The sequence below is a fragment of the Erinaceus europaeus genome, chromosome 17 (genome assembly GCF_950295315.1).
Source record: "Erinaceus europaeus chromosome 17, mEriEur2.1, whole genome shotgun sequence".
Classification (NCBI taxonomy): Eukaryota; Metazoa; Chordata; class Mammalia; order Eulipotyphla; family Erinaceidae; genus Erinaceus; species Erinaceus europaeus.
The window spans coordinates 26428382-26452664 of record NC_080178.1 but is presented as its reverse complement, the minus strand read 5'-3'; the positions used below and the strand labels follow the sequence as shown (position 1 = coordinate 26452664).

The 24283-nt window shown below is 38.3% G+C and overlaps 1 protein-coding gene across 1 annotated transcript in view; it reads left to right on the top strand.

The window, feature by feature from the left end:
• Positions 1-21169, top strand: part of TRIM44 (tripartite motif containing 44) — an 81031-nt gene extending 59862 nt beyond the window's left edge. Inside the window, exons 3-4 of the mRNA XM_016187553.2 lie at positions 277-516; positions 20574-21169. Of these exons, the coding sequence (XP_016043039.1) occupies positions 277-516; positions 20574-20597 (264 nt within the window). The 3' untranslated portion in view covers positions 20598-21169. The remainder of the gene's footprint in view (positions 1-276; positions 517-20573) is intronic.
• The last annotated feature ends 3114 nt before the right edge of the window (positions 21170-24283 follow it).

Here is a 24283-nt window from a genome sequence, read left to right as displayed (position 1 = left end):
TAAATATTAAAAAACTAATCATATACTGCTGATAGGCAAGTGATTAGAAGGAAAAAAGCAAAAGAAAGGAGAAAGAATGACCTCCTAAGAATGAAAGGAGCAAAATAAGTCGCAGGAATTTCATCAGAGGTATCAAAGGAACTTTTTAGAGGATATGCTCAAAACTTCAGGCTCTGGATGGTTTGTCTTTTCGGTCAAGACTGCTTAACACTTAGAGTAACAGCTTTCCCTTACCATTTCTTTATGTGGCAAACATATTCCTTCTGTGTTCTACAGGTGACTCGGAACCAGATGAAGATGTTTATACAGCAGGAATTTAAGAAAGTGCAGAAAGTGATTGCTAATGAGGAGCAGAAGGCGCTTCATCTAGTGGACATTCAGGAAGCAATGGCCACAGCTCATGTGACTGAGATACTGGCAGACATCCAGTCCCACATGGATAGGTTGATGACCCAGATGGCCCAAGCCAAGGAACAACTCAATACCTCTAATGAGTCAGCTGAGCCAAAAGCAGAGGTAAATAATGATGACATTTATTGACAGCAGAAAGTAGAGGAAGAAACTGACTACTGTATTTCTAAGTTTGGGAAATACCTTCCTAGTTATAATCCATAAGCTTGAATGAATTGAAAGCTTACATGGGTGGGGTCCAGGTGGTGGCACACCTGGTTGAGTGCACATGTTACAGTACACAAGGACCCAGGTTCAAGCCCCCAGTCCCCACCTGAAAGGGGAAAGCTTTGTAAGTGGTGAAGCAGATCTGCAGGTGTCTCTCTATTGCTATCCCTCTCTATCTCCCCCTTCTCTCTTGATTTCTGGCTATTTCTACCCAATAAATAAATAAAGATAATTTTTTCCACTGTACGGATAGACCACATTTATTTATTTACTTGTCTTTTGGTGAACATTTCAGTTCTTTCCACCTTTTGACTGTTTTAAACAGTGGTGCATAAACATGTGCAGAAGCTTTGAATCCCTGTCTTCAAATCTTTTTTTTAATTTATTTTTTATTTAAGAAAGGATAAATTAACAAAACTATAGGGTAGAAGGGGTACAACTCCACACACTTCCCACCACCCAATCTCCATATGCCACCCCCTCCCCTGATAGCTTTCCCATTCTCTATCCCTCTGGGAGCATGGACCTAGGGTCGTGAGTTGCAGAAGGTGGAAGGTCTGGCTTCTGTAATTGCTTCCCTGCTGAACATGGATGTTGACTGGTCAGTCCATACTCCCAGTCTGCCCCTCTCTTTCCCTAGTAGGGTGTGTCTCTGGGGAAGCTGAGCTCCAGGACACATTGGTGGGGTCTTCAGTCCAGGGAAGCCTGGCCTGCATCCTGATGGCATCTGGAACCTGGTGGCTGAAAAGAGAGTTAACATACAAAGCCAAACAAATTGTTGAGCAATCATGGACCCAAAGCTTGGAATAGTGGAGAGGAAGTGTTGGGGGGGATACTCACTGCAAACTCTAGTGTACTTCTGCTTTTAGGTATATATTTTGCACTAGTTTATGGATACATGTGAACATATGCTCTCTCTCACAGAACCTGGTCTCTATCTAGGTTTTGGGACTTTGTTAGAAAATGATGCACCTGGGATGAGAATGCTATGAAAGGAAAGGTCTCACCCGAGTAATGAAGCTGAAGGGTTGTCATTCCACACCTGAAGTCTCTGGACACAGTCTGAGCTGAAGCATGTTGAGGTGGCAATCATTGCGTTGATTAGGTTGCAATCGGCTGATGCAATATTATTTGATATGGATTGGGAGAGGCATGCGGGAAAGTGGGCGCTATCCTAAGGTTCCAGGACTGGGAGAAATATAGGCGCTGTAGTGAATATGTGAGGTTCCTGCTATCTTAGGGTTCAAAAAGACAATGGATAGTTAATGTTATCATCACATTATTTGGTAATTGGGTTAACTTTGAAAAGTCCTTTTGTTAGGGTTTGCTATATAGTACCCAGTATCTTGTAAATAGCTGTGCCACTGGTTGCCTCTAATCTACTTGGTCTAGGCTTTTGAGAGAGTCCGCATGTCAGATACACAGCCTATATATTAAGAAGACTCAGTCTGTGTTTTAAAAACTTCGAGACATACAATTAATTTTTTCCGTCTCATATTAATTAACTAGTGATTTATATGAGTACACTTTACTAGGAGTGTACATAAACACCATTCCCACCACGAAAATACTGTGTCCCATCCCACCCACCCACCCCCAACCCCACCAGCCCAGGAAGCCACTTGTCTACCCCTCACCACAGGGTTTTTACTTTGGTGCCCTATTTTCAATTTCATCAATCTTTGATGAAATAAACCCAATTGCAAGACTAAAGCAGAAACAAACCAATGTGACTACATCAAATTGAAAAGCTTCTGCGCAGCCAAAGAAACTATTAAACAAACAAAGAGACCCCTCACAGAATGGGAGAAGATCTTCACATGCCATACATCAGACAAGAAACTAATAACCAAAATATATAAAGAGCTCAGCAAACTTAGCACCAAAAAAGCAAATGACCCCATCCAAAAATGGGCAGAGGATATGAACAAAACATTCACCTCAGAGGAGATCCAAAAGGCTAACAAACATATGAAAAAACTGCTCTAAGTCACTGATTGTCAGAGAAATGCAAATTAAGACAACATTGAGATACCACCTCACTCCTGTAAGAATGGCATACATCAAAAAGTACAGCAGCAACAAATGCTGGAGAGGATGTGGGGACAGGAACCCTTTTGCATTGCTGGTGGGAATATAAATTGGTCCAGCCTCTGTGGAGAGCTGTCTGGAAAACTCTCACAAGGCTATACATGGACCTTCCATATGACCCAGTAATTCCTCTCCTGGGGATATACCCCAAGGACTCCATAACACCCAACCAAAAAGAGGTATGTACTACTATGTTCATAGCAGCACAATTCATAATAGCTAAAACCTGGAAGCAACCCAGGTGCCCAACAACAGATGAGTGGCTGAGAAAGCTGTGGTATATATACACAATGGAATACTATACAGCTATCAAGAACAATGAACCCACCTTCTCTGGCCCATCTTGGACAGAGCTAGAAGGAATTACATGTTAAGTGAGCTGAGTCAGAAAGATAAAGATGAGTATGGGATGATCCCACTCATCAACAAAAGTTGAGAAAGAAGATCTGAAAGGGAAACTAAAAGCAGGATCTGACTAAAGATAATTTTTTAAAAGAAAGAAAGCTTACATGGGTTTAAGAGTTTAAATTAGTGTGTAAACCAGTTGGGAAGCATTGACTCCTGGGAGCTATATCCAACATCTGGGCTGGCAACACTTTTATTTTCTTGCCTTGACTTAAAGAAATATAGTTTGATGAGGACAAATATGAATTATAGTTAAGGAAGGAAGAAGCCAGAAATCAGAGCCAAAAAGAAGATACCAAGTTGTTAAATGAGCTTATAAATAGTCTTCATAGGAATGAGAACTGGCTTGATTGAAAGTAAGTCAGGAACTGGAGCATAAAACAAGCCAACTTGACTTTTCTGGACTAGGGCCAGGGAGATACCAGAGCGACTGTTGACTAAATGTTTCATGCCTACCACCCTAGAGGTCCCAGGTTCAGTCTCCAGCACTTTTTTTTTTTTCCAGCACATTTCTATGCCAGAGTCCAGTAGTACTCTGGTCTCTTTCTCATAAAAATAAACAATCTTTAAAAAATCTAAAAGAGAAAAGAAGAATTCTGTACTGATTGTAAACATAGGGTGAAGATATATAGCACAGTATTGGGAATGTAACTGTTGGATTAACAAAAATATGGACAAGGGCATTGTAAGGCTCTAAACAAACAAAAAAGATACAGGATAAATTTTGAACCACTATATTTGTTGTTATTTTATAACAGGAATAAAAAGGGCTTTGGGATTTTACCAAATAATATGTTATGTATTTAAGATCTCTTTATTTACAAAAAATATGTAAGATCCATTTGAAAAGTATAGATAATTTAAAACTTATTTTAGCCATTGGAGAGAAAAAGCTTTTGCTCATAAGGTTTCATAGCATGTTGAAAATTCTGTTCGAGTTTGTACTAATTAGGCTTAGTGTAGGTTCCTCTAGAAGAATGCCCACAAGAGTTCTGTGATCTTTTAGTGGTCTTCTAGTTCTGTGGCTTTTCTAGGTTTCTGATGATTCAGGCAAATCAATCTTGACTCTACAGTTTTACCTTGCCTGGCCCAAGAGAGCTTAGCCACAGAGTAAGCCAGCCAATAATAAAGCTAAATTTGGGAGGTTCCTATTGTGTGAGTCATTTTGACAGAAAGTTCTTTATTAAATTTCAATAGTATGAAAAAAAAACACAAAAGGTCTAGTTATTTTCTTTTAATTCTTGCCAGAATCAAAGTATGCTTAAATAAGTTTCTAGACAGACAGTAGAGCACTTTATATTCATCATTTTATTTAATCCTTATATCAGCATTTATTATCTCCATTTTATATAGGGAATTGATATGCAGAGACACTGACCCAGTGTCATTTAGTTGAAAATAGAACTAGGGTTCAGATTTACATCATCCTATTCTGATGCCTCTTCTGATGCCAACTTTCCCACTTATACTTGCTCAACGAATGAGAAGTATCCGTATCCTAGATGGCTTTGTCTTCCTGAGACCTTTTCCAGCATAGAGGTGACTACTTTGTGTATTAATAAACAGAAAGAGTCCAGCCAGAGTTAACTCAGGGATCAGTGGCATACCTGTGTCCCCACTTCTCCTTAAATTAAACTGCTCTATTAGTTTTCTTTATTGAATAGGTTGTTTTTCAAAAATAAAGATTTAATTGTAAGAATTATTCCCCTCGTTTGTTTTCATTATAAGCAATAATTCTAGTCCCTCCCCAGTGTTAACTGTTCCTTGAATATATCAGATGTTTAACGTCACTAACTTCGTTAACTCTGATGGAATTACTTTTAGGAATATAAAGTCAACAAACTCTTCATTCAGACTATGGACAAAATAAGTTATTTTGAACAAGAAGTAGCATTCAGTTGCCTAGAGCTTTTACAAAGAGTTGTAATTATCTATTAACCTCTCATTCTAGTTAATATGATAACGTACTGATCAAAGGAAATTTCTAGTACTTTTCGTTCACTCAACGGAATTCTTTTACATGGTCTGGATTAGAAAAACAAACAACTATGTTTTTAGTGTGGTCATTAGATTCCACCCCCCCATCCCATATCTGTAATGACAATTTTAGAACATACAAAGAGTTGAGAGGATTTTAGACATTATGCCCATTTACCTCCATCTAGATTCTACCACTAATATTTTACTATCTTTAATTCATTTTATAGTGTGTAACTGTCTTTTCAACATTCCACTCATAAGTGGCTCTTGTTTTTATGCAAATTGAAACTTCTGGTTCAAAATAAGATAAAAACATTTCATTTTACTCCTCCCACTAATAATTTAAGGCACTTACCAAAAAACTGAAAAAGTGGAGAAAAGATGACAGGCTGATCAGGGGCTTTGAAATTTGAGGAAGCACATGGCATTGAATTACCTGCAGTTTTTCTTGTAGCTTATACTTCCTTTCCTGGGTGCTTAGTAAAAGCTGAAAATACTAATAGCCACAGACAAAGAGAAAGTCCCCCCAAAAAAACCTGCTATCTTTTCTCTTTCTTACTAAAGGACTGGGAAAAGGGCACTTGAGGAATAGAGAAACATTTTGTCCATGCGTGCTCATGCTTCCTTTAGAGATGTACACTGTGCATTAAGCTGCATTTCTTTTCAGTCATAATTAACACTGCCACTGCCATTGAGTGGGTGAATTCTTTTTTTTTTTTTAACCTTCTGAAGTAACAGGTTTTGTTTCTTTCTTCACAAATGCTGAAGACTATAGATTAAAGTATAACTTGCTGCCCGTCATTCTTGAAACCTTAAGTGCAACTCTGACTTACATCCCTGCTTGTGGTAATAGATGTTATACCCTTCCCCAGGGAAGACTGTAGGTAGAATTCTAACTTCTACCTCTTATTCCTGTATTAGGAAATGATTCTCTCGAACTGTGTTCAGTGGGAGAAATCTTATCTTTCACTTCTGGCCTGTAGTAATAAGTTGGTACATTTCCTCCTCCCCAGCTAGCAAACACTATGGAGACTATGGAATGGAGTCCTGCTATCTGAGTAGAGCAGACTAGAGTAGTCCTAGAAAAACTTTATAGAAATTAAAGTAACATCTAAACCACAGTGCACAATGGTACTTCGTGAACTATAGTAATTAAAAACAAAAAGGCTTCTGTGGCACTTTTGTTGGGGGTTTATCAGATGTGAGGTTTATTATAGCACAGGTTGTTTGGGGACACAAAACTGTGGTATCTAGCCAGGTGGTATGGAGCCGTGAGTCCTTAATCTTAGTTACCAGTGTTCAACAACATTGTGTGCAGGTGCCGGGGGAAGCAGCATGATGGGTCAGGGGAGAAGACTGACAGGAACAGCAACGGTAAAAGGCCAACAGGAGGAGCGAACTGCTGCCATGTGTTTGCTTAAATAGTCTCATGTACTCACAGTCCCTTGTGAGTTTGCATCTGTCTGTAATATGCTCTATAATACATCAGGCTGATATCAGCTATATGCAAATTAGGTCCATGTCCTGTAGTCCATTTTGCTCACAATAAGAGCAAGTTTCCTAGCAATGAACATAAACATACATATGTTTTCTGTACCCAAACAGTTTGACTATCTGCTAGCATTTCAGGTAATTAGGATTTAGTTATAAATCTAATTCTTGAAATTCTCAAAATATCTAGGATATAGGTTGTATTACTCATAATACCAAGGTCCAATAAAATCTCAATTCCCAGGGGTGCAGAAAAATCAATAGATGCCAGTGCCAGCATGACAGAGATTTGGGAATTAGCAGACAAGGATTACAAAAAAAAAACTTGTGTGGTCAAAAATTTTTCAGTGAGTTATTACAAACTCTGGGAAAAAATTAAAAATTGAAAAAGTGAGCCAAGATATATAATCTATAAATGACCAGATAAGATTTCTAGAACTAAAAAAAAATAAAATAAATGATGCATGCAATTCATTGGGTGTCCTCAACTTGCAGACAGCAGAACTGTATTTGAAGATTACAATCACTCTGAACAACCATGAGAAAAAAATTTTAAAATAATTGAATTGAGAATCTAGGACCTGTGATACAATAGCAAAAGATTGACCATACATGTTATTCATGTTTGATAGTGGGAGGAAAAAGGGAATATAGAACTGAAATAAATGGAAACAAGGACTTAAAACTCTCAAATTTTTGCTAAAGACAGAAATCTAAAAGTGCAAGGGGCTGAAGAAGCCCAAACAAGATAAACATTCAGATATTCATACCCAGACAAACCCACACCAAACTTTTGAAAACTAAAGTCAGATTTGATACCTTAGCTATGGGAAATGAAAACTCAAATGGATATAGTCTGTCTAAATGCTGTTTCTACATCTACTGAAGTGAGTATATGGATTCTCTCCACTCTTGTAATGGTAAGTTGCATTTAATATTTACAATTTTAAAATAACATTGTCTCCCTGAGATAAGCTCACATTTGATCATTATGAATTCAGTTATGTTGTAAGGATCTTTGTGTCTATATTCATGACAGTCATTTCATAATATATTTTTACCTATTTTCATATATGAAACCTTGCAAGTATTGTTATTAGGTTTATGCTGATCTCATAGCACAAACTGATAGCCCTTCTCCATTTCCTGAAAGAGTTACGTAAGATTGGTATTTTTTCCCTCAAATATTTGATAGGATTTCCCAACAAAATCATCCATCCTATAATTTCTTTCTTTTTCTTCTTTTCCTTCTACTCTTTCTGCTCCTCCTTCTTCTATTCTCTCTCCTCCTCCTCCTCCTTCTCCATCTCCTCCTCCTCCTCCTGTTCCTCCTCCTCTTCTTCTCCCTCCTCCTTTTCCTCCTCCCCCTCCTCCTCCTCTTCCTCTCCCTCCTCCTTTTTCTCCTCCTCCACTCCCTCCTCCTCCTCTTCCTCCTCCTCCTCCTCTTCTCATTCCTTTTGTTTCCAGAGCACTGCTCAGCTCTAATTTATGGTGCAAGGGATTGAAGCTGGGACTCGAGCCTCAGACATGATAGTCTCTATGCAGAACCATTATGCTGTCTCCTCCACCCTATCCTGTACTTTCTTGGTTTTTTTTTTTTTTTTAAAGTGAAGTATTATCTTTATTTACTGGATAGAGACAACCAGAAAACGAGAGGGAAGGGGATGAAAGGGAGAGAGAGAGTCAGAGAGACATCTGCAACACTGCTTCATCACTTGCAAAACTTTTCCCCTGCAGATGGGGACTGGAGATTGAACCTGGGTCCTTGCATGTCATAACATGTGTGCTTAACCAGGTACACCACCATCCAGCCCCATACTGTACTTTCTTTATGGGGAAATTTTTGATAGTTTGATTTCTTTAATATGGGTTTATTCAGATTTTGTTTTCTCATGTTGCTTTACATATTTTTTTAACTTGGGGGGAAATTTGAAGTTTTCGTCTAAATTATACTTTTTTAGTATAGTAAATATACAACATATTTATTATATTTTTAATATATAAATTAGTAATATATCTACCTATCTGTACAATCTAGAACAGGAGTAGGGGATATTTTTTTCTGCTAAGGGTCATTTGGATATTTATAACATTTACAGGCCATACAAAATTATCAGCTTAAAAATTAGCACTTAATGTTACGAAAAAAGTTGTGGTTGCATTATGTTGCTTTATAACAAGTCACCTGTCATCATTTCCTCTTGTATTAAAACACTGCATTAAAAATAAAAGGTTGGGAGCCAGGCGGTAGCATAGTAGGTTAATTGCACATTGTAAGAAGCACAAGGACCAGCATAAGGATCCTGGTTCGAGCTCCCGGCTCCCCATCTGCAGGGGGGTCACTTCATAAGTGGTGAAGCAGGTCTGCAGGTGTCTTATCTTTCTCTCCCTCCCTCTGTCTTCCCCTCCTCTCTCAACTTTTCTAAATAAAAATAAAATAAATAAAAAGCTGTGGTTGCCTTGACATGGCTAGACCAAATGTAGGTGCTATCCTGTGTACAGGCTGGATATTACCTTCCCCTGATGTAGAATGATAAACCAGCTTTTATTTCTGATAACTGATGATTTTTCTCCTTTTCTTCCCTTGATCAGTCCAACTAGTACTTTATTAATTTTCATCTTTTTATTTGCTAATTTTACTTTTTCTCCAATTTGTTTATAGCTACTCTTTTTTTAAAAAAAAATTATTGGTGAGTTATTTACAGTACCATTGTTGGCACATGGTTACATGGGTACAATTTCTCATCTCTCCTCGATGATATGCCTGCAAAATACTCTCATCCCCTCCCTGACTTATAACACCTTGAAATGGCATAGGCCAATTAACTTTCCTTCTGTGTCCTGTATATCACAGTTGTCATATTACAACATATACATATATAATAAACATGGTAGTGCAGCTAGAATTATAGTTTTAAACAGTCACACTCATTTATAGAAATTAAGATGGGAAAACAGTCTAGTAATTTTATACCAGTTTGTAAGCAAGGTTGTGATAACAGTTCTATAACTATACTAAAATTCATTAAGCATATGCTTAAAATGCATGATTGTATGCTGTGATCATTTATACCTTAAAATTTATTAAAATACAAGGGCCAGGCAGTAGTACAGCTGGTTAAGGGCTCACATTATAGTGTGCAAGGATGCAGGTTCAAGCCCCTGGTCCCCACCTGCGGGGGTAGGGAGCAGTGGAGGGGAAGCTTCACAAGGGTGAAGCAGGGCTGTAGGTGTCTCTGTCTCCCTCTCTAACTCCCTCTCCCCTCTCAAGTTCTCTCTATATATTCAATTAAAAAATTTAAAAGGGTGTTGGACTGTGGTGCACTCACTTAAGCACACATAGTACAAAGCTCAAGGATCCCGGTTTGAGCCCCACCTGCAGAGGGGTCACTTCACAAGCAGTGAAGCAGGTCTGCAGGTGTCTATCTTTCTCTCCCTCTCTCTGTCTACCCTACCCTCTCAATTTCTCTCTGTCTTATCAAGGAAAAAAAGGCCACCAGAAGTGGTGGATTTGTAGTGCCAGTACCGAGCCCTAGCGACTGAAGGCTAGATAAAATTAAATAAAGAGAATTTTAAAAAATTATTAAAAACAAAACATCTCAATATCCCACCTTCTCTGCTGTCTTGGTGTCATGAAAACTATTTTAAAACCAGCCCATTAACACAGTGTGTCTATTGGAAGAAACCTTCAGTGCAGATGAATTTAAGTCTACTAGAATCATAGAGCTTCTAGTTGAAGGGGTCCATAGATTACAGGGTTTCCTAGGGCTTCACTCCTCTGACCCAACTTTTTCTGATAGAGATGAAGATTGGAGGTAAGTGGGGGGAAGAATGGGAGAAGATGGAACTGCATCAAAGCTTTCACCAGTGCAGTATAGACCGAGCTTGACCCTGGGTCACATGTATGGTAAAGGAGGCGCACTGTTGAAGTGAGTTATTTTGCCAGCCCTTAATGTGTTTTAAGTAGGTCTTAGAAAATACAACATGGGGGTAGCTTCTAGTACCATAGGACTAGTATGATATAATTTCTCCCTTAACAAAATAACCAAGAAAATAAATATTTTAATGCCTTTTTAAATTTTATTTATTTGGGTAAAGAAAGAGAGAAATTGAGAGGGGGTGGAGAGATAGGGAGAGAAACACCTGAAGCACTACTTCACCGCTTCCGAAGCTTTTCCCCTTGCAGGTGGGGGCAAGGGGCCTCAACCTGGGTCCTTGCGCATTATTATAGCATGTGCACTCAAGCAGGTGAGCCACCACCTGGCCCCTTTTTCTAATCATTATAGACTGTTCAGAACTATGTATGTAGCACACACTAAGTTAACTATTACTGGGCTGTTAAATTTTGTTCTCTTTTACCCTTTTGTGTTTTATGTTCGGGTCTTTTTCAGCTCTATTGAGATACTATCAATATATAACATATGTAACATAGGTGTAAAATATGATGAGTTGATGTATATATTGCCAGATAATTACTGTAGTAAAATTATGTCAGTATCTAGAATTTTCTTTATAAGGCCTAGAAATAGTTTACCAAGTAGGACATTTGCCTTGGCAACCCAGGTTTAAGCCCTAGCACCATATGGGAGTGCCATCGTACCAGCAAATGCTCCAGTGTCATATCCACCTGTGGGACAGTGTGACGCATGAGTCCCAAAGATTACTCAGAGACATAAGTTATGTGTCTGACTATCCTAAAGGAGAGGGACAAACAATGGATCACCCCCTTAATAGCCAAAACCCTTTTTTATAGCAAGTTTTATAATACATGTAGAATTTCAGGTTACAAAGAAGCTGATGCAGGCAGGAAGCAGGACAAACAGTGCCAGCATGAGCAAACATGTTTAGGATTGCAGGGGTAGTAATTAAGTCTTACACATTCTAGAACTCATCTCAGCATCTCTGTCTATAATGCCTCAATGAGCTATTCTTCTCTCACATATTAACCCAGAATTAAGCCAGGATTTGGCTTCCTGAGAGTTCTTACTTTTTTCTTTTCCTCCTTTTTTTTAATTGTTGTAGTTATTGTTGTTGTTGATGATGATGTCATCATTGCTGGATAGGACAGAGAAAAGAAGAGAGGAGGAGAGAAAAATAGATACCTGCAGACCTGCTTCACCACTTGTGAAGTGACTCCCCTGCAGGTGGGGAGCCAGGGACTTGAACCAGCATCCTTACCCTATCCATGCTTGAGGAAGAAAACAAATAGTGTACTGCATCCAAATCCCTTCAGTTACTGAGTTGGGCATTAAGTATACATTAAGTCTGAAATCATCAAATATCTAATTGGAATGTAACTGCTGTACTCCAGTGCTTTGGTGTCTCTCTGAATAAAATTTTACTTGGGATCTGTGCTATCATAAATGTATGAGTCCCAGCTCTGCAATTTTTTTAAAATGTGTATTTTTCTTTATATTAGAAATTCTTCACAAACATAATGTTTGAATCCTAAATCAGACTAATTTTAACCTCTATTGTTGCAACTTATTTCTAGCTTCTTACTGTTATTTGCATCCATTGTGTTTCTTATTGAAAATCATAGGTAGTTATTTATTGAGTCAAAGTTAAAAACATATTTAGGTTCCCATATGTATTGGTAAACTTCCCACAGGATAGTTCTATCAAGTGTATATTTTAACATGATCAGGTCTGAAAATAACTTTATCAAAAAAACCCAAATTTGTCTAGGTTTTATATTATTTTATTAATTATTAAATAACAAATAGGTCTAGTTTTAAGAGAAAGTATTAAAATGTAGTAAAATAACTTTAGAAGAGTTAATTCAAATAGGGAAGTCATTAAATTACATTAAAAATAATACAAACATTTTGGTGTATTGCACCAAGGTAAAGGACTCTGCTTTCAGGTCCTGATGCATGATGATGGAGGAAGACCTACATAGAGGGTTAGACTGTTGTTCAGAAAAATGAAAAATTTTACACATATACCAACAACTGTATTTACTGTTGACTATAAACCATTAATTCCCCCAGTAAAAAATTATGAAATAATAATAATACAAACATACCATAAACATGTACTTTAAACTTCCTATATGTTGAATGTATATATGCATGCACACACTTTATTTTTCATTCTGAATCAAAGTTGTTTCTTTAAGAATGTGTGTTTGACCTGGGGAAAAAAAAAAGAATGTGAGTTTGGAGTGGACTATCATTTGAGGGGGCATAAACTAGACCTATATTATATTCTTTCTTTCTTTTTTATTTCTTTATTGAGGATTAATGTTTTACAGTCGACAGTAAATACAATAGTTTGTACATGCATAAAATTTCCCAGTTTTCCACATAAGAATACAACCCCCACTAGGTCCTCTGCCATCATGTTCCAAGACCTGAATGCCCACCCCCCACCCCAGAGTCTTATACTTTAGTGCAATACACCAACTTCAGTCTAAGTTCTGCTTAGTGTTTTCTGATCTTGTTTTTCAGCTTCTGCCTATAAGTAAGATCATCCCATATTCTTCCTTTTGTTTCTGACTTATCTCACTTAACATGATTTCTTCAAGCTCCACCCAAGATGGACTGAAAACAGTGAAATCACATTTTTAATAACTGAGTAGTATTTCATTGTGTATATAGACCACAACTTGCTCAGCCACTCATCTGTTGTTGGACATCTGGGCGGCTTACAGGTTTTGGCTATTACAAATTGTGCTGCTTTGAACATAGGTATACACAAATCTTTTTGGATGGTTGTGTTTAGTTCCTTGGGATATATCCCCAGGAGAGGAATTGCAGGATCATAGGGTAGGTCCATTTCTAGCCTTCTGAGAGTTCTCCAGACTTCTCTCTACAAGGGTTGGACCAACTTACATTCCCACCAGCAGTGCAGGAGGGTTCCTTTGTCCCCACAACTTCTCCAGCATTTATTGCTGCTATCTTTTCTGGTATATGTATACCAATTAAGTGCTATCTCATTGTTGTCTTCATTTATATTTCTCTGACAATCAGTGACTTGGAGCATTTTTTCATATTTCTCAGCCTTTTGTATCTCTGCTGTGGTGAATATTCTATTAATGTCCTCTCCCATTTCTGGATGGAGTCATTTGTTTTCCTATTGTTGAGTTTGGCAAACTCTTATATATTTTGGTTATTAGCCTCTTGTCTGATGTATGGTATGTAAAGATCTTCACCCATTCTGTGAGGGGTCTCTTTGTTTTGGTATTGGTTTCTTTTGCTGTGCAGAAGCTTTTTAATTTGATGTAGTCCCACTGGCTTATTTTTGTTTTAGTCTTCTTTGTAATTAGGTTCATTTCATTGAAAATGTCTTTAAAATTTAGAAAGAAAAGAATTTTACTAATATTTTCCTCTAAGTATTTGATAGTTTCTGGTCTAACATTCAAGTCCTTGATCCAGTTGGAATTTACTTTTTTGTTTGATGAAATACAGTGATTCAGTTTCATTCTTCTGCACATTTCAACCCATTTTTTCTAACACCATTTATTGAAGAGACTCCACTTTCCCCATTTAGTAGTCTGTGCACCTTTGTTAAAGATTAGATGTCCATAGGTATGGGGGCTTACTTCCAGGCTGTCAATTCTATTCCACTGGTCAGTGTGTCTATTCATGGTACAGTACCAAACAGTTTTGATTACAATGGCCCTATAATACAATTTGAGATCTGGGAGTGTGATGCTTCTGATTCTGTTCTTTCTTCTCAAGATTGTTTTGACAATTCTAGGTCTTTTCTGGTTCCAGATAAACATTTGTAGCATTTGTTCTATTCTCCTAAAAAATGTGGTTGGGATCATAATGGGGATTGCATTAAATTTATATCTGGTTATGGGTAGAATATTCATTTTAATGATGTTAATTCTTCCAACTCATGAACATGGAGTATCTTTCCACTTCCTTTTTTTAAAAATTCTAAAAGATATTTATTTTCCCTTTTGTTGTCCGTGTTGTCTTTTTTATTGTTGTTGTAGTTATTATTGTTGTTGTTATTGATTGTCATTGTTGTTGGATAGGACAGAGAGAAATGGAGAGAGGAGGGGAAGACAGAGGGGGAGAGAAAGATAGACACCTGCAGACCTGCTTCACCGCTTCTGAAGCGACTCCCTTGCAGGTAAGGGAGCCAGGAGCTTGAACCAGCATCCTTAGGCCAGTCCTTGTGCTTCGCACACGTGTGCTTAACCTGCTGTGCTACCACCTGACCCCCATCTTTCCACTTCTTTGTGTCTTTTTCTATTTCCTTGAATAGTGAATCATAATTTTCAGTATGTAAGTCTTTCACTTCTTTAGTTAGGTTTATTCCTAGATATTTTATTGGTTTTTGTTGCTATAGTAAAAGGAATTGATTTCTGGATATCTTCTTCTTCCAACTTAGTGTTTGCATAAAGGAATGACACTTTCTTTTATATGTTAACTTTTATACTACATTATTTCTGAGGTCCAATTTCAGGGTTTTTATAGTGAAGAAGGTAATTTCCAAGTCAGCTAGGTGTTGAGCTCTAGATTGTATGTGTGTATATATACATTGTATATATTTATCATTTTCATTTTGCATCATTATTAAAATTGGCATAGATTTTTAAGTAACTCCTCTTTATTAGGAGCTTTAAAAGCTTTCAGCTTAATTTTCTTAGAAGCAATAGCTCATGAAAGGACAATTCTCTTTCACACTTTTGATTATTAAATGAAGATGTCTCATTATGACCACAAATTCAACTGATATAAACAGCTTTGTCTGGTTACATGTTTGTTTTATTATTGATTACTATGCATTTCTACTACTGTAAGTGGAAATGAGAAGTTGTGCTAGCATGCAGCCTGCCAGCCAAGAGCAATCAAGATGTTTAATGGCAGGATTTGGGGACAGTGCTTAATTTTACAAGTCATTAAATCGAAGTTGGTGTTTACTTTCAATTCTAATATTTTCTGAAACCAAAATTCACTCATACTAAGAGGTAGAAGTTAGTCTTGAATTTTCCTCTGCTACAACATGGAAGGACCTAGAGGGAATCATGTTGAGTGAGACAAGCCAGAAGGAGGACAAATAACTGGTCATCTCACAATCTAAGACTAAGAAATAGAGCAAAGAGCTATACAGGGTGAATCTTCTTTTTTTTTTTTTATTTAAGAAAGGATTAATTAACAAAACCATAGGGTAGGAGGGGTACAATTCTACACAATTCCCACCACCCAATCTCCATTTCCCACCCCCTCCCCTGATAGCTTTCCCATTTCCCACCCCCTCCCCTGATAGCTCTATCCCTCTGGGAGCATGGACACAGGGTGATTGAGGGTTGCAAAGGTAGAAGGTCTGGCTTCTGTAATTGCTTCCCCACTGAACATGGGCGTTGACTGGTTGGTCCATACTCCCAGTCTGCCTCTCTCTTTCCCTAGTAGGGTGGGTCTCTGGGGAAGCGGAGCTCCAGGACACATTGGTGGGGTCTTCAGTCTAGGGAAGCCTGGCCGGCATCCTGATGGCATCTGGAACCTGGTGGCTGAAAAGAGAGTTAACATACGAAGCCAAACAAATTGTTGAGCAATCATGGACCCAAAGCTTGGAATAGTGGAGAGGAAGTGTTAGGGGGGTACTCACTGCAGACTCTAGGGTGAATCTTCTATGGACTATAGTCTGTTAGTAGATCTAGGGACTCAAAATGGGGAGGGAGATTCACGAAGGGCAGATTGAGGACCTAAAGCCCTATAGTGAAATAAGATACTGCTTTGGTTAAGGGTAAAAAGTATTGATACATATCTAGAGAAACGTGTAGATGAATTCTTGTGACAACAAGAATCTTTTAAATCAACGCTTCCTCAATAAAGTGATACTGGAATTAGAAAAATAATCTTGTGCCCTATCTTCACAGTTCTTCCCCATTCTCCTAAACAGAGAAAGTACAGTAAGGATCTTTGCTTGGTGTACTAGATACTTGCTTAGTGTTTTACACATATTTCCACATTTATGTTAATCCACATAGGTATGGTAAAGGTTAGAATTAGGATCCCAGTGTGTAACTGTGAAAGCCGAATGTTAGACTAGTTTAAGTAAACTGCCAAAAGCTTTACTGTTGGAATTGATGAACCAGAATTTGTCACCACCTTTCTGTAACTCAGAAACCCATCCATTACACTAAGACATGTGGTAGGGAGAATGTGCCCTATATCATGGTCTTTTTAAAAAAATTTCATTAGTGATTTAATGTTGATTTACAAAATTACATGTCAACAGGAGTATAATTCCCTACTGTTCCCATAATCAGAGTTCTGAATCCCCAGTCCCTGCATTGCAAGCCACTTCAGGTCTCCTAAGGTTATAGACATGGGTTAACTGTCATCTCTACAACTGTCTATATTTATACCCGTTTTTCTTCCAGGTCCAGTCCTCTCTTCCCTTCATGCCATGTATTACTACATCCAAATGTCCCTCCCTTTTTCCTCCTCTCTCTTTGGGTCCTAATGGAGCTAGAATTCAGAGCCCTCTTATTCTCTTTCTCCTATCACTTCTCCACTGGGAGTATGGATCCAAATTATTTTTAGGTTCAGAAGGTAGGAGTTCTGGCTTTTGTAATTGCTTCTCTGCTGGACATAGGTATTGGCAGGTCTATCCATACCCCCAGCTTGTATCTCTTTCTCGATTAAGAGCTCTGGAGAGTTGAGGTTCCAGGACACATTGGTGAGGTTGTCTGCCCAGAGAAGTCAGGATGGAATCATGATAGTGTCTTCAGTTTGGTGGCAGGATATAAAGCAGGACTAAATGGTTAATGAACAGGAACCAAAAAGTAGGAACAGAGCAGATGAGACTAGGGACCTTAGGATGGAGGGGAGCTAAGAAGTCAATTTTAGGCATGTTTCTAGGGGCCCATGATTATGGTAGTTTTGCTTGAGTTTGACAGCTAATATGAAGTTGGATAAAAATACTGTCTGAGAAAATGGTATTAGAGTAGAGAAAGGAGCTAGAGAGTTGGATTAGGATAGAGAATAGCACTTAAAGAAAAAAAATCTTTGAATAAAATTAAATATTTACTCCCATCTGCCCAACCAGGGCCCATATAGATACTTATATTTAGCATCAGAGCCTATGTAACCTCTAAGACCCTTTTGGTCTGAGCTCACAGCTCTTGGTCACAGCTGAGAACATTGCAGGCTATACTTAATTTCAGGACCAGTCATGAGGATTTTAGATTCTTTTCCACACAGTTCATCTAGACAATTATATTTTAACACCCAAAGATAATTGAAAATTTGTGTCAAGGTTTAATTGTATCATTGATAGTATATAGCGGATATTAAATTCAAATTATATGTCTTTTTTCTTACCAGAGTATAGTTCTCATAAGACCTGCCAATCAAAGACAGCTTTCACTACCCCATGCCCTCCTTCCATCACTTGCTCCACTTCTCTCATTAAAGTTTGAGTGATTAGCACCCTTACCACTATCTCAAATCCTTAACAATCTGCTAAATTGTTCTTAACCATCCTCCAGTGTATAATCTGATTTTAATAATTTTTCTGACTGCAGCTGTCCTTCCCAATAATCTCCCTTCTCCTCAGTTGTACTCCCAACTCCTAACCTCACATGCCCTGCCCAAGACACACATATGCATACTCATTCTCTTGTTTCACAAAACTCAAACTTGCATGAACATTGATTTCTTTTTGAACTGCTCTGCCTTTGCTCTTGCTAGTCCAGTGTCCTTTCCACCTCTTGTGAAACTGCTTATCTCTAAAGTGCTGATGCAAATGTCACCTTCTCTGTGAAGCTTTCCCTACCTTCTCCAGGAGAGGCAATGTTTATTGCCTGCCTTCAGATTCTCAAATTATTCTGCTTATGTATGTCTTTGGTGGAGTTCTTAACACATTTAATCATAGTTCAGTTTCCATCTGTTTGCCTGCTCTTGAATGGGAGCTTCCAAAAGGTTAGGTCATTACGGGTTATCTTTTGCCTTTAGCACCTCTATGTATTAGCTTTCCAGTACATTATATTGAATTGTTATTAGATATAAATAATCTTTATTAAGTTCATTCAGTGTCCCAAGCTCCCTGCTTATATTTTCTCCATATTCTATTTAATCTTCACATTCATCCTTTGATGCAGGAACAGTTATAATTCACATCTTACAAATTAAATTAGGAAGCTGAGGTTAAGAGAAGCAAAGTAACTGTAACTCCACCAAGGTAACATAGTAAGTGATGGGAACCGAGATTTTAACAGAGTACCTCCAGAGCTTATTCTCTTTTACTATTGGAAATAGTCAATTAGACAAATGAATAAGTCCTCGAGAGGTTATCAGATGAGACATACATTCTTTATTGAGACTAATCCTGAATGGCTCAAGATGAGGAGGTAAAAGACAGCTTTTTAAAAATTTTATTGATTGATTGATTGATTGATTGATTCCAGGGTTATTGCTGGGACTCGGTGCCTACACTGAATCCACTGCTCCTGGTGGCTATTTTTACCTTTTGTTGCCCTTGTTGTTTATCGTCATTGTACTATATGTGCTTAACTCCATGCTCTGCTATTATTGTTGTTATTGCTATCGTTGTTGTTGGATAGGACAGAGAAAAGTCAAGAGAGGAAGGGAGGACAGAGAAGGAGAGAGAAAGACACCTGCAGACCTGCTTCACCGCTTGTGAAGCGACCCCCCTGCAGGTGGGGAGCCCGGGACTGGAACCAGGATCCTTATGCCGGTCCTTTTGCTTTGTGCCATGTGCACTTAGCTTGCTGTGCTACCACCTGACCCCCTAAAGACAGCTTTTAAAAATACATATATTTTATTTATTTATTTATTTATTAGAAAGCTAGGAGGAAAGAAAGAACCAGACATTACTCTGGCACATGTGCTGCCAGAAATTGAACTTGGGACCTCATATCTGAGAGTCCAGTGCTTTATCCACTGCGCCACCGCCTGGACCACTGAAGACAGCTTTTTATCAAAAAGATGAATAACGTTTTTTTTTTTTTTGGACAATGCTTGAGGTTCATGTGAAAAATGCTGTTTGAGGCTGGAGAGTATAGAATGACCTATCAACAACCAAATTCAGCGGGGAAGCAATTACAGAAGCCAGACATTCCTCCTTCTGTACCCCATAATGACCCTGGGTCCAAACTCCCAGAAGGATAAAGAATAGGAAAGCTATTGGGGGATGGGATAGGATATGGAATTCTGGTGGTGGGAATTATACCCCTCTTATCCTATGGTCTTGTCAGTGTTTCCACTTTATAAATAAATTTAAAAAAAGAAAAGTGCTATTTGGCTAAAGGATGAGTCTCAAAGGGATCTGCTTTGATCACTGATAAAGCTAAGTTTAGAGGTTGCAATATTTAGAAAATTAACCCTAGCACATTGTTTTTGCAAAGGGCAAGTGTGAAAAAGAGAAAAACCATTCTTTGGCTGGAAAATGATAAAGATCATCAAATGCTAGAATAGCCCTTTTACAGAGAAAACCTGGTTCCTGATTAATTAGCTTACCCAAGGGCACATAGCTAGTACATTATAGAGTTTGGACTGGAATACTGGTTTTCTGAGTCCAATGTCCTTCCCACCACAATGTGATATATACTAGAGTTGCTGTGTTGGGAAGAGGGGGAAAAAAAAAAAAAAAAAAAAAGCTAGGCCAAGGCAGAAATGAGTCTTTGAGAGAAACAGCTTGATGTCTTTGGAGCCGGTCAGCTTTTACCTAAGACCTGCTGCTATTTTAGGCCCTCAGTTTTCTCAGAACTAAATACTGCCAGCCATACAAATAAAAAGGCAAGGTTATTATTTAGGCCTCCTAGGTCTGTGCATTCACTTCTCCGCTTGCAAAGGCAAATTATCAGTTTGTCTCTGCTGGGCAGTTTGAACATAGGATTGTATTAGTCCTTGTCTTAGCCCTGAGGCATCCACTGATTTGTCTCTGGTTATAATAAATTTCCAAAACTTGCTTTCAGTTTGGGAAAAGAGAGGAAAAAGAAAGAAATCTAAATCAGTCTCTACTGATTTCTAACACTGTTCTCTTTTCTGTTTGTCTTTTAGGGGGACGAAGAAGGACCCAGGTAAGATGGCATTATTGTTGGTTGTCTGGTCTCAGAATTGAAGCAGAGTGACATTTCCAGCCTTTTAATGCCCTGTGAAATACGGACAGCCAAGGAACAGCACAGAGAAGGGATCTCCATCTTAAGCCAGGGCTTTGAAAATCTTATTTTGTAAGATTCCCATCTTCTTCCCCATCTATGTTATTTCCTGCCTGTAACCTTCAGATAAAGGTAGATTCTAAAGTATGTAGTGACAGCAACTTTGCACATTCTTTAGCACATTCAGAATACCTTGTTAAGAAGAGTAGGTACTACATTTGAATGATAATTAGGCTATCTGGTGGACTGACTAGATAAACCTTTACATTGTTCTTTCTTGAGTAGAATTGGATTGCTTCTTTTAATGGCCTCTAAACCTAGTATTCTTTATGTCTCACCTGTAATATCTTTGTGTCTGACTCAAGGCATCTATACAATGAATCCTAAACTTTGTTTAGGAAAAATACTGCTTCTTTGTGTTGCTATATTACCACAAGAAATTTTAAAATGCATTTCATTTATTGCCTCAGCTTTGCAATAAACGTATACGTAAGTAAATTGTCTTTCCTATAATTCTGTTCAGGTGGTGAGAATAAACTCTAAAAAAATGCTGCAAGGTATGCCATCAACACAGCTTAAGGGCATTTATCCAAAGTAAAATGCAATGTCCTGGTGGGTCCCCTCTGTCAGAATCAAGAATTGTTAAAGCTGGAAGGCAACAGAAAGGTCATCTAAATGCCTGTTATCTACTGTGACTAAAGTCACTTATGCACCATGCTCTTAGGTCTACAGAGCCTCTGGATATGTTCTCAAATTCCCATTTTTCCATCCATTTTCAGGAACAGACTTAATCTGCATTTTGATTCATTTCCTTCCTTTCCATCATACATTGTGTAGGCACTAATCTATACGAGGAATGTAACATATAATATATATTAAGTGGCATATATACTCATATATGACCAATAAATTTTGAATATACATGTATAAGATAGTATATATAAGAGACATAGGGTCAATGCCTCATGGATCCTAAGTCTAGTGGAAGAGATATGCTTATACTTTGGCACTTGCTCTGTGAGGGAAATGCTATGACAAGTAACATTTAGGTCACTCTAGAAAGAGGTCTTAAGTCACTCCTGGGAGATAATAGGCTTACTAGAAAAGAAAATATTTGTAAACAGAAGTCTGAAAGAAGACAGGTAAAAGAACCAGGGAGTAGGTTGTTCTAGGTAGAAGGAAAAAAGTTGTATATAAGCTTGCAACAGTGGAATAAAGAAAAGAGTTCAGATCATTAGAGCCTTGCAGATCTTAAAGATTTTAAGCTCTGGGGGCCAGGAGGTGGCACACTGGTTGAGCATGCCATTACCATACACAAGGACCCAGGTTCGAGCCTCTGCTCACCACCCATCATTTAAAATAGAAATACAAAAAGAAAGGAAAAAAAATGGCTGCAGGTAGCAGTGGGTTCATAGTGCCACCACTGAGCCCTGGAGATAATCTTAGTGACAATTAAAATAAAAAGGAGAGAGGAGAGATTGTAAGCTCTATTATGTAGACAGTACAGATGTATTTAAAAAACTTTAACAAGAATTAACATGAGCAAACTTTATTTTGGAAGGCTCTACTGCCTGCTGCGTGGCAATAAGGGGTCAGCACTAGAGCCTGGGAAACTAGTTAGAAGGCCTAAAGCAACATTTTCTCCTGTTATTGACCAAATGTCCACCATTTTATATAGATTTTTGGGTACACTCAGTCTTTAAAAGGAATTATCTCCTTCTACGTTACCTCTTCTACTCTCAAGACTAGTACTAACTCCTTAAAATATAAACCATACAAGATCCTAGACCTTTTTCCTCAGAGAATTCAAATAACAGTAATAAGAGGAAAACACTTTTAAAAAAAAATTTTTTATCTTTATTTTTATTGGATAGAGACAGCCAGAAATTGAGAGGGGAGGCAGATATAGAGAGGGAGAGACAGAGGGACACCCGCAGCCCTGCTTTGCCACTCATAAAGCTTTCCTTCTGCAGGTGGAGACTGGGGGCTCGAACTCGGGTCCTTGCACACTGTAACATGTGCTCTCGACCATGTTACAGTGTGCAAGTGTCTCGACCAGGCCCTAGGAAGAAAACACTTTAACAGCTGTAATGTGTAGATTCTACTGGTGCATCTTAAGAGAGCCTGATTAGTCTAAATACATTCATCTTATCTTTATGGCCACATTCCTGAATCACTTAGATTAGCAGACTACTAAGACCTCATGAAAAGATGAACTCCTTTCAAGGACACTATTCAGTGTGTGATGATGACTTTAGAGTCTAATTGCAAATGCTATCATGTCACTTTGACAAGATAGTAGTAAAGCATAGTGTTCTTTAATAGCAACCAAGGTGACACAACATCTCCCTAGAGCCAGGCTGCCATGGATGACAGCAGGGATTCTGTCGGACCAGGGCATGACAGAATTTTTTTTTTTTTTTTTTGATACAGTGAGCATTTAAAGAGCATGTTCCAGTTTGGCAGAAAGAGGAGAGCCAAATTTTCTTTTTAACCTTTATATTCATACATGTTGATTCTATTCCTTTTATTGATGTTGAACTATCATTTGGCTCAGTTTATTCTAATTTACACTTCAGGGCAGATTGCCTATGCTCTGAAATTTCTCTCATTTATGATATACATGTCACTGTCTCATTAAGCTAGAGTTTTGTCCTAAGGTTTTCTATATTGGTGAAATTAGTCATGAAACTTTGATGTTTAAAAGAGACGGAAAGCAAGTATGGGGCTGCCTACAGAGGAGATGGAAGAGAGATGAATCACAAGACCCTGAGTTCCAGATCTACCTGGAGTATTATACTTGTGTCTTGATGTTAAAATTCTTCCCACAGGACAGCCCCCCTGCTGTCTGGACTGAAGTCCTAAGGGAATTAAATGCAGCCGTGGTCCACAGTGGCAGAAACAAAGGGAAATTCCTGTCCTGTTGTAGTGTATTTGTAATAGATCCATTTTTATCAACTAAAGTCTCTCTGCTTTCTTTCCTCTTTTCCGTTTTGACTTCTCAAACTGTTTGACATGAGATATCCAAACATGTGTACTTAGTCAAGTCTATTCATCATTCTGAATTATACTGTGCAGTTGTTCAACCAATTAACAACACTAATAATCACAGTTGCAATCCATTGAAGACAGTGTACAGTGTGCTCATATATTCCCATTTAATCCTCATGTGGAGTATATAGTGTCATTATTATTCCATTTATACAGTGAGAAAATTACTGCTCAGAAGGATTCAGTTATTCCAGGTCACACTTCAACTACGTTAGCAATGCTTGGACTTGAATCTGGTCTGTCAAGCAGCATTTTTTAAAATATTTATTTACTTGTTCCCTTTTGTTGCCCTTGTTGTTTTATTGTTGTTGTCGCCATTGTTGGATAGGACAGAGAGAAATGGAGAGAGGAGGGGAAGACAGAGAAGGGGAGAGAAAGATAGACACCTGCTGACCTGCTTCACCACTTGTGAAGCAACTCCCCTGCAGGTGGGGAGCCAGGGGCTTGAACTGGGATCCTTACGCCTGCCCTTGCACTTTGCGTCATGTGCACTTAGCCCGCTGTGCTACCGCCTGAATCCCTGTCACGCAGCTTTTGATCTGACTCCAAGAGGCCAGCACA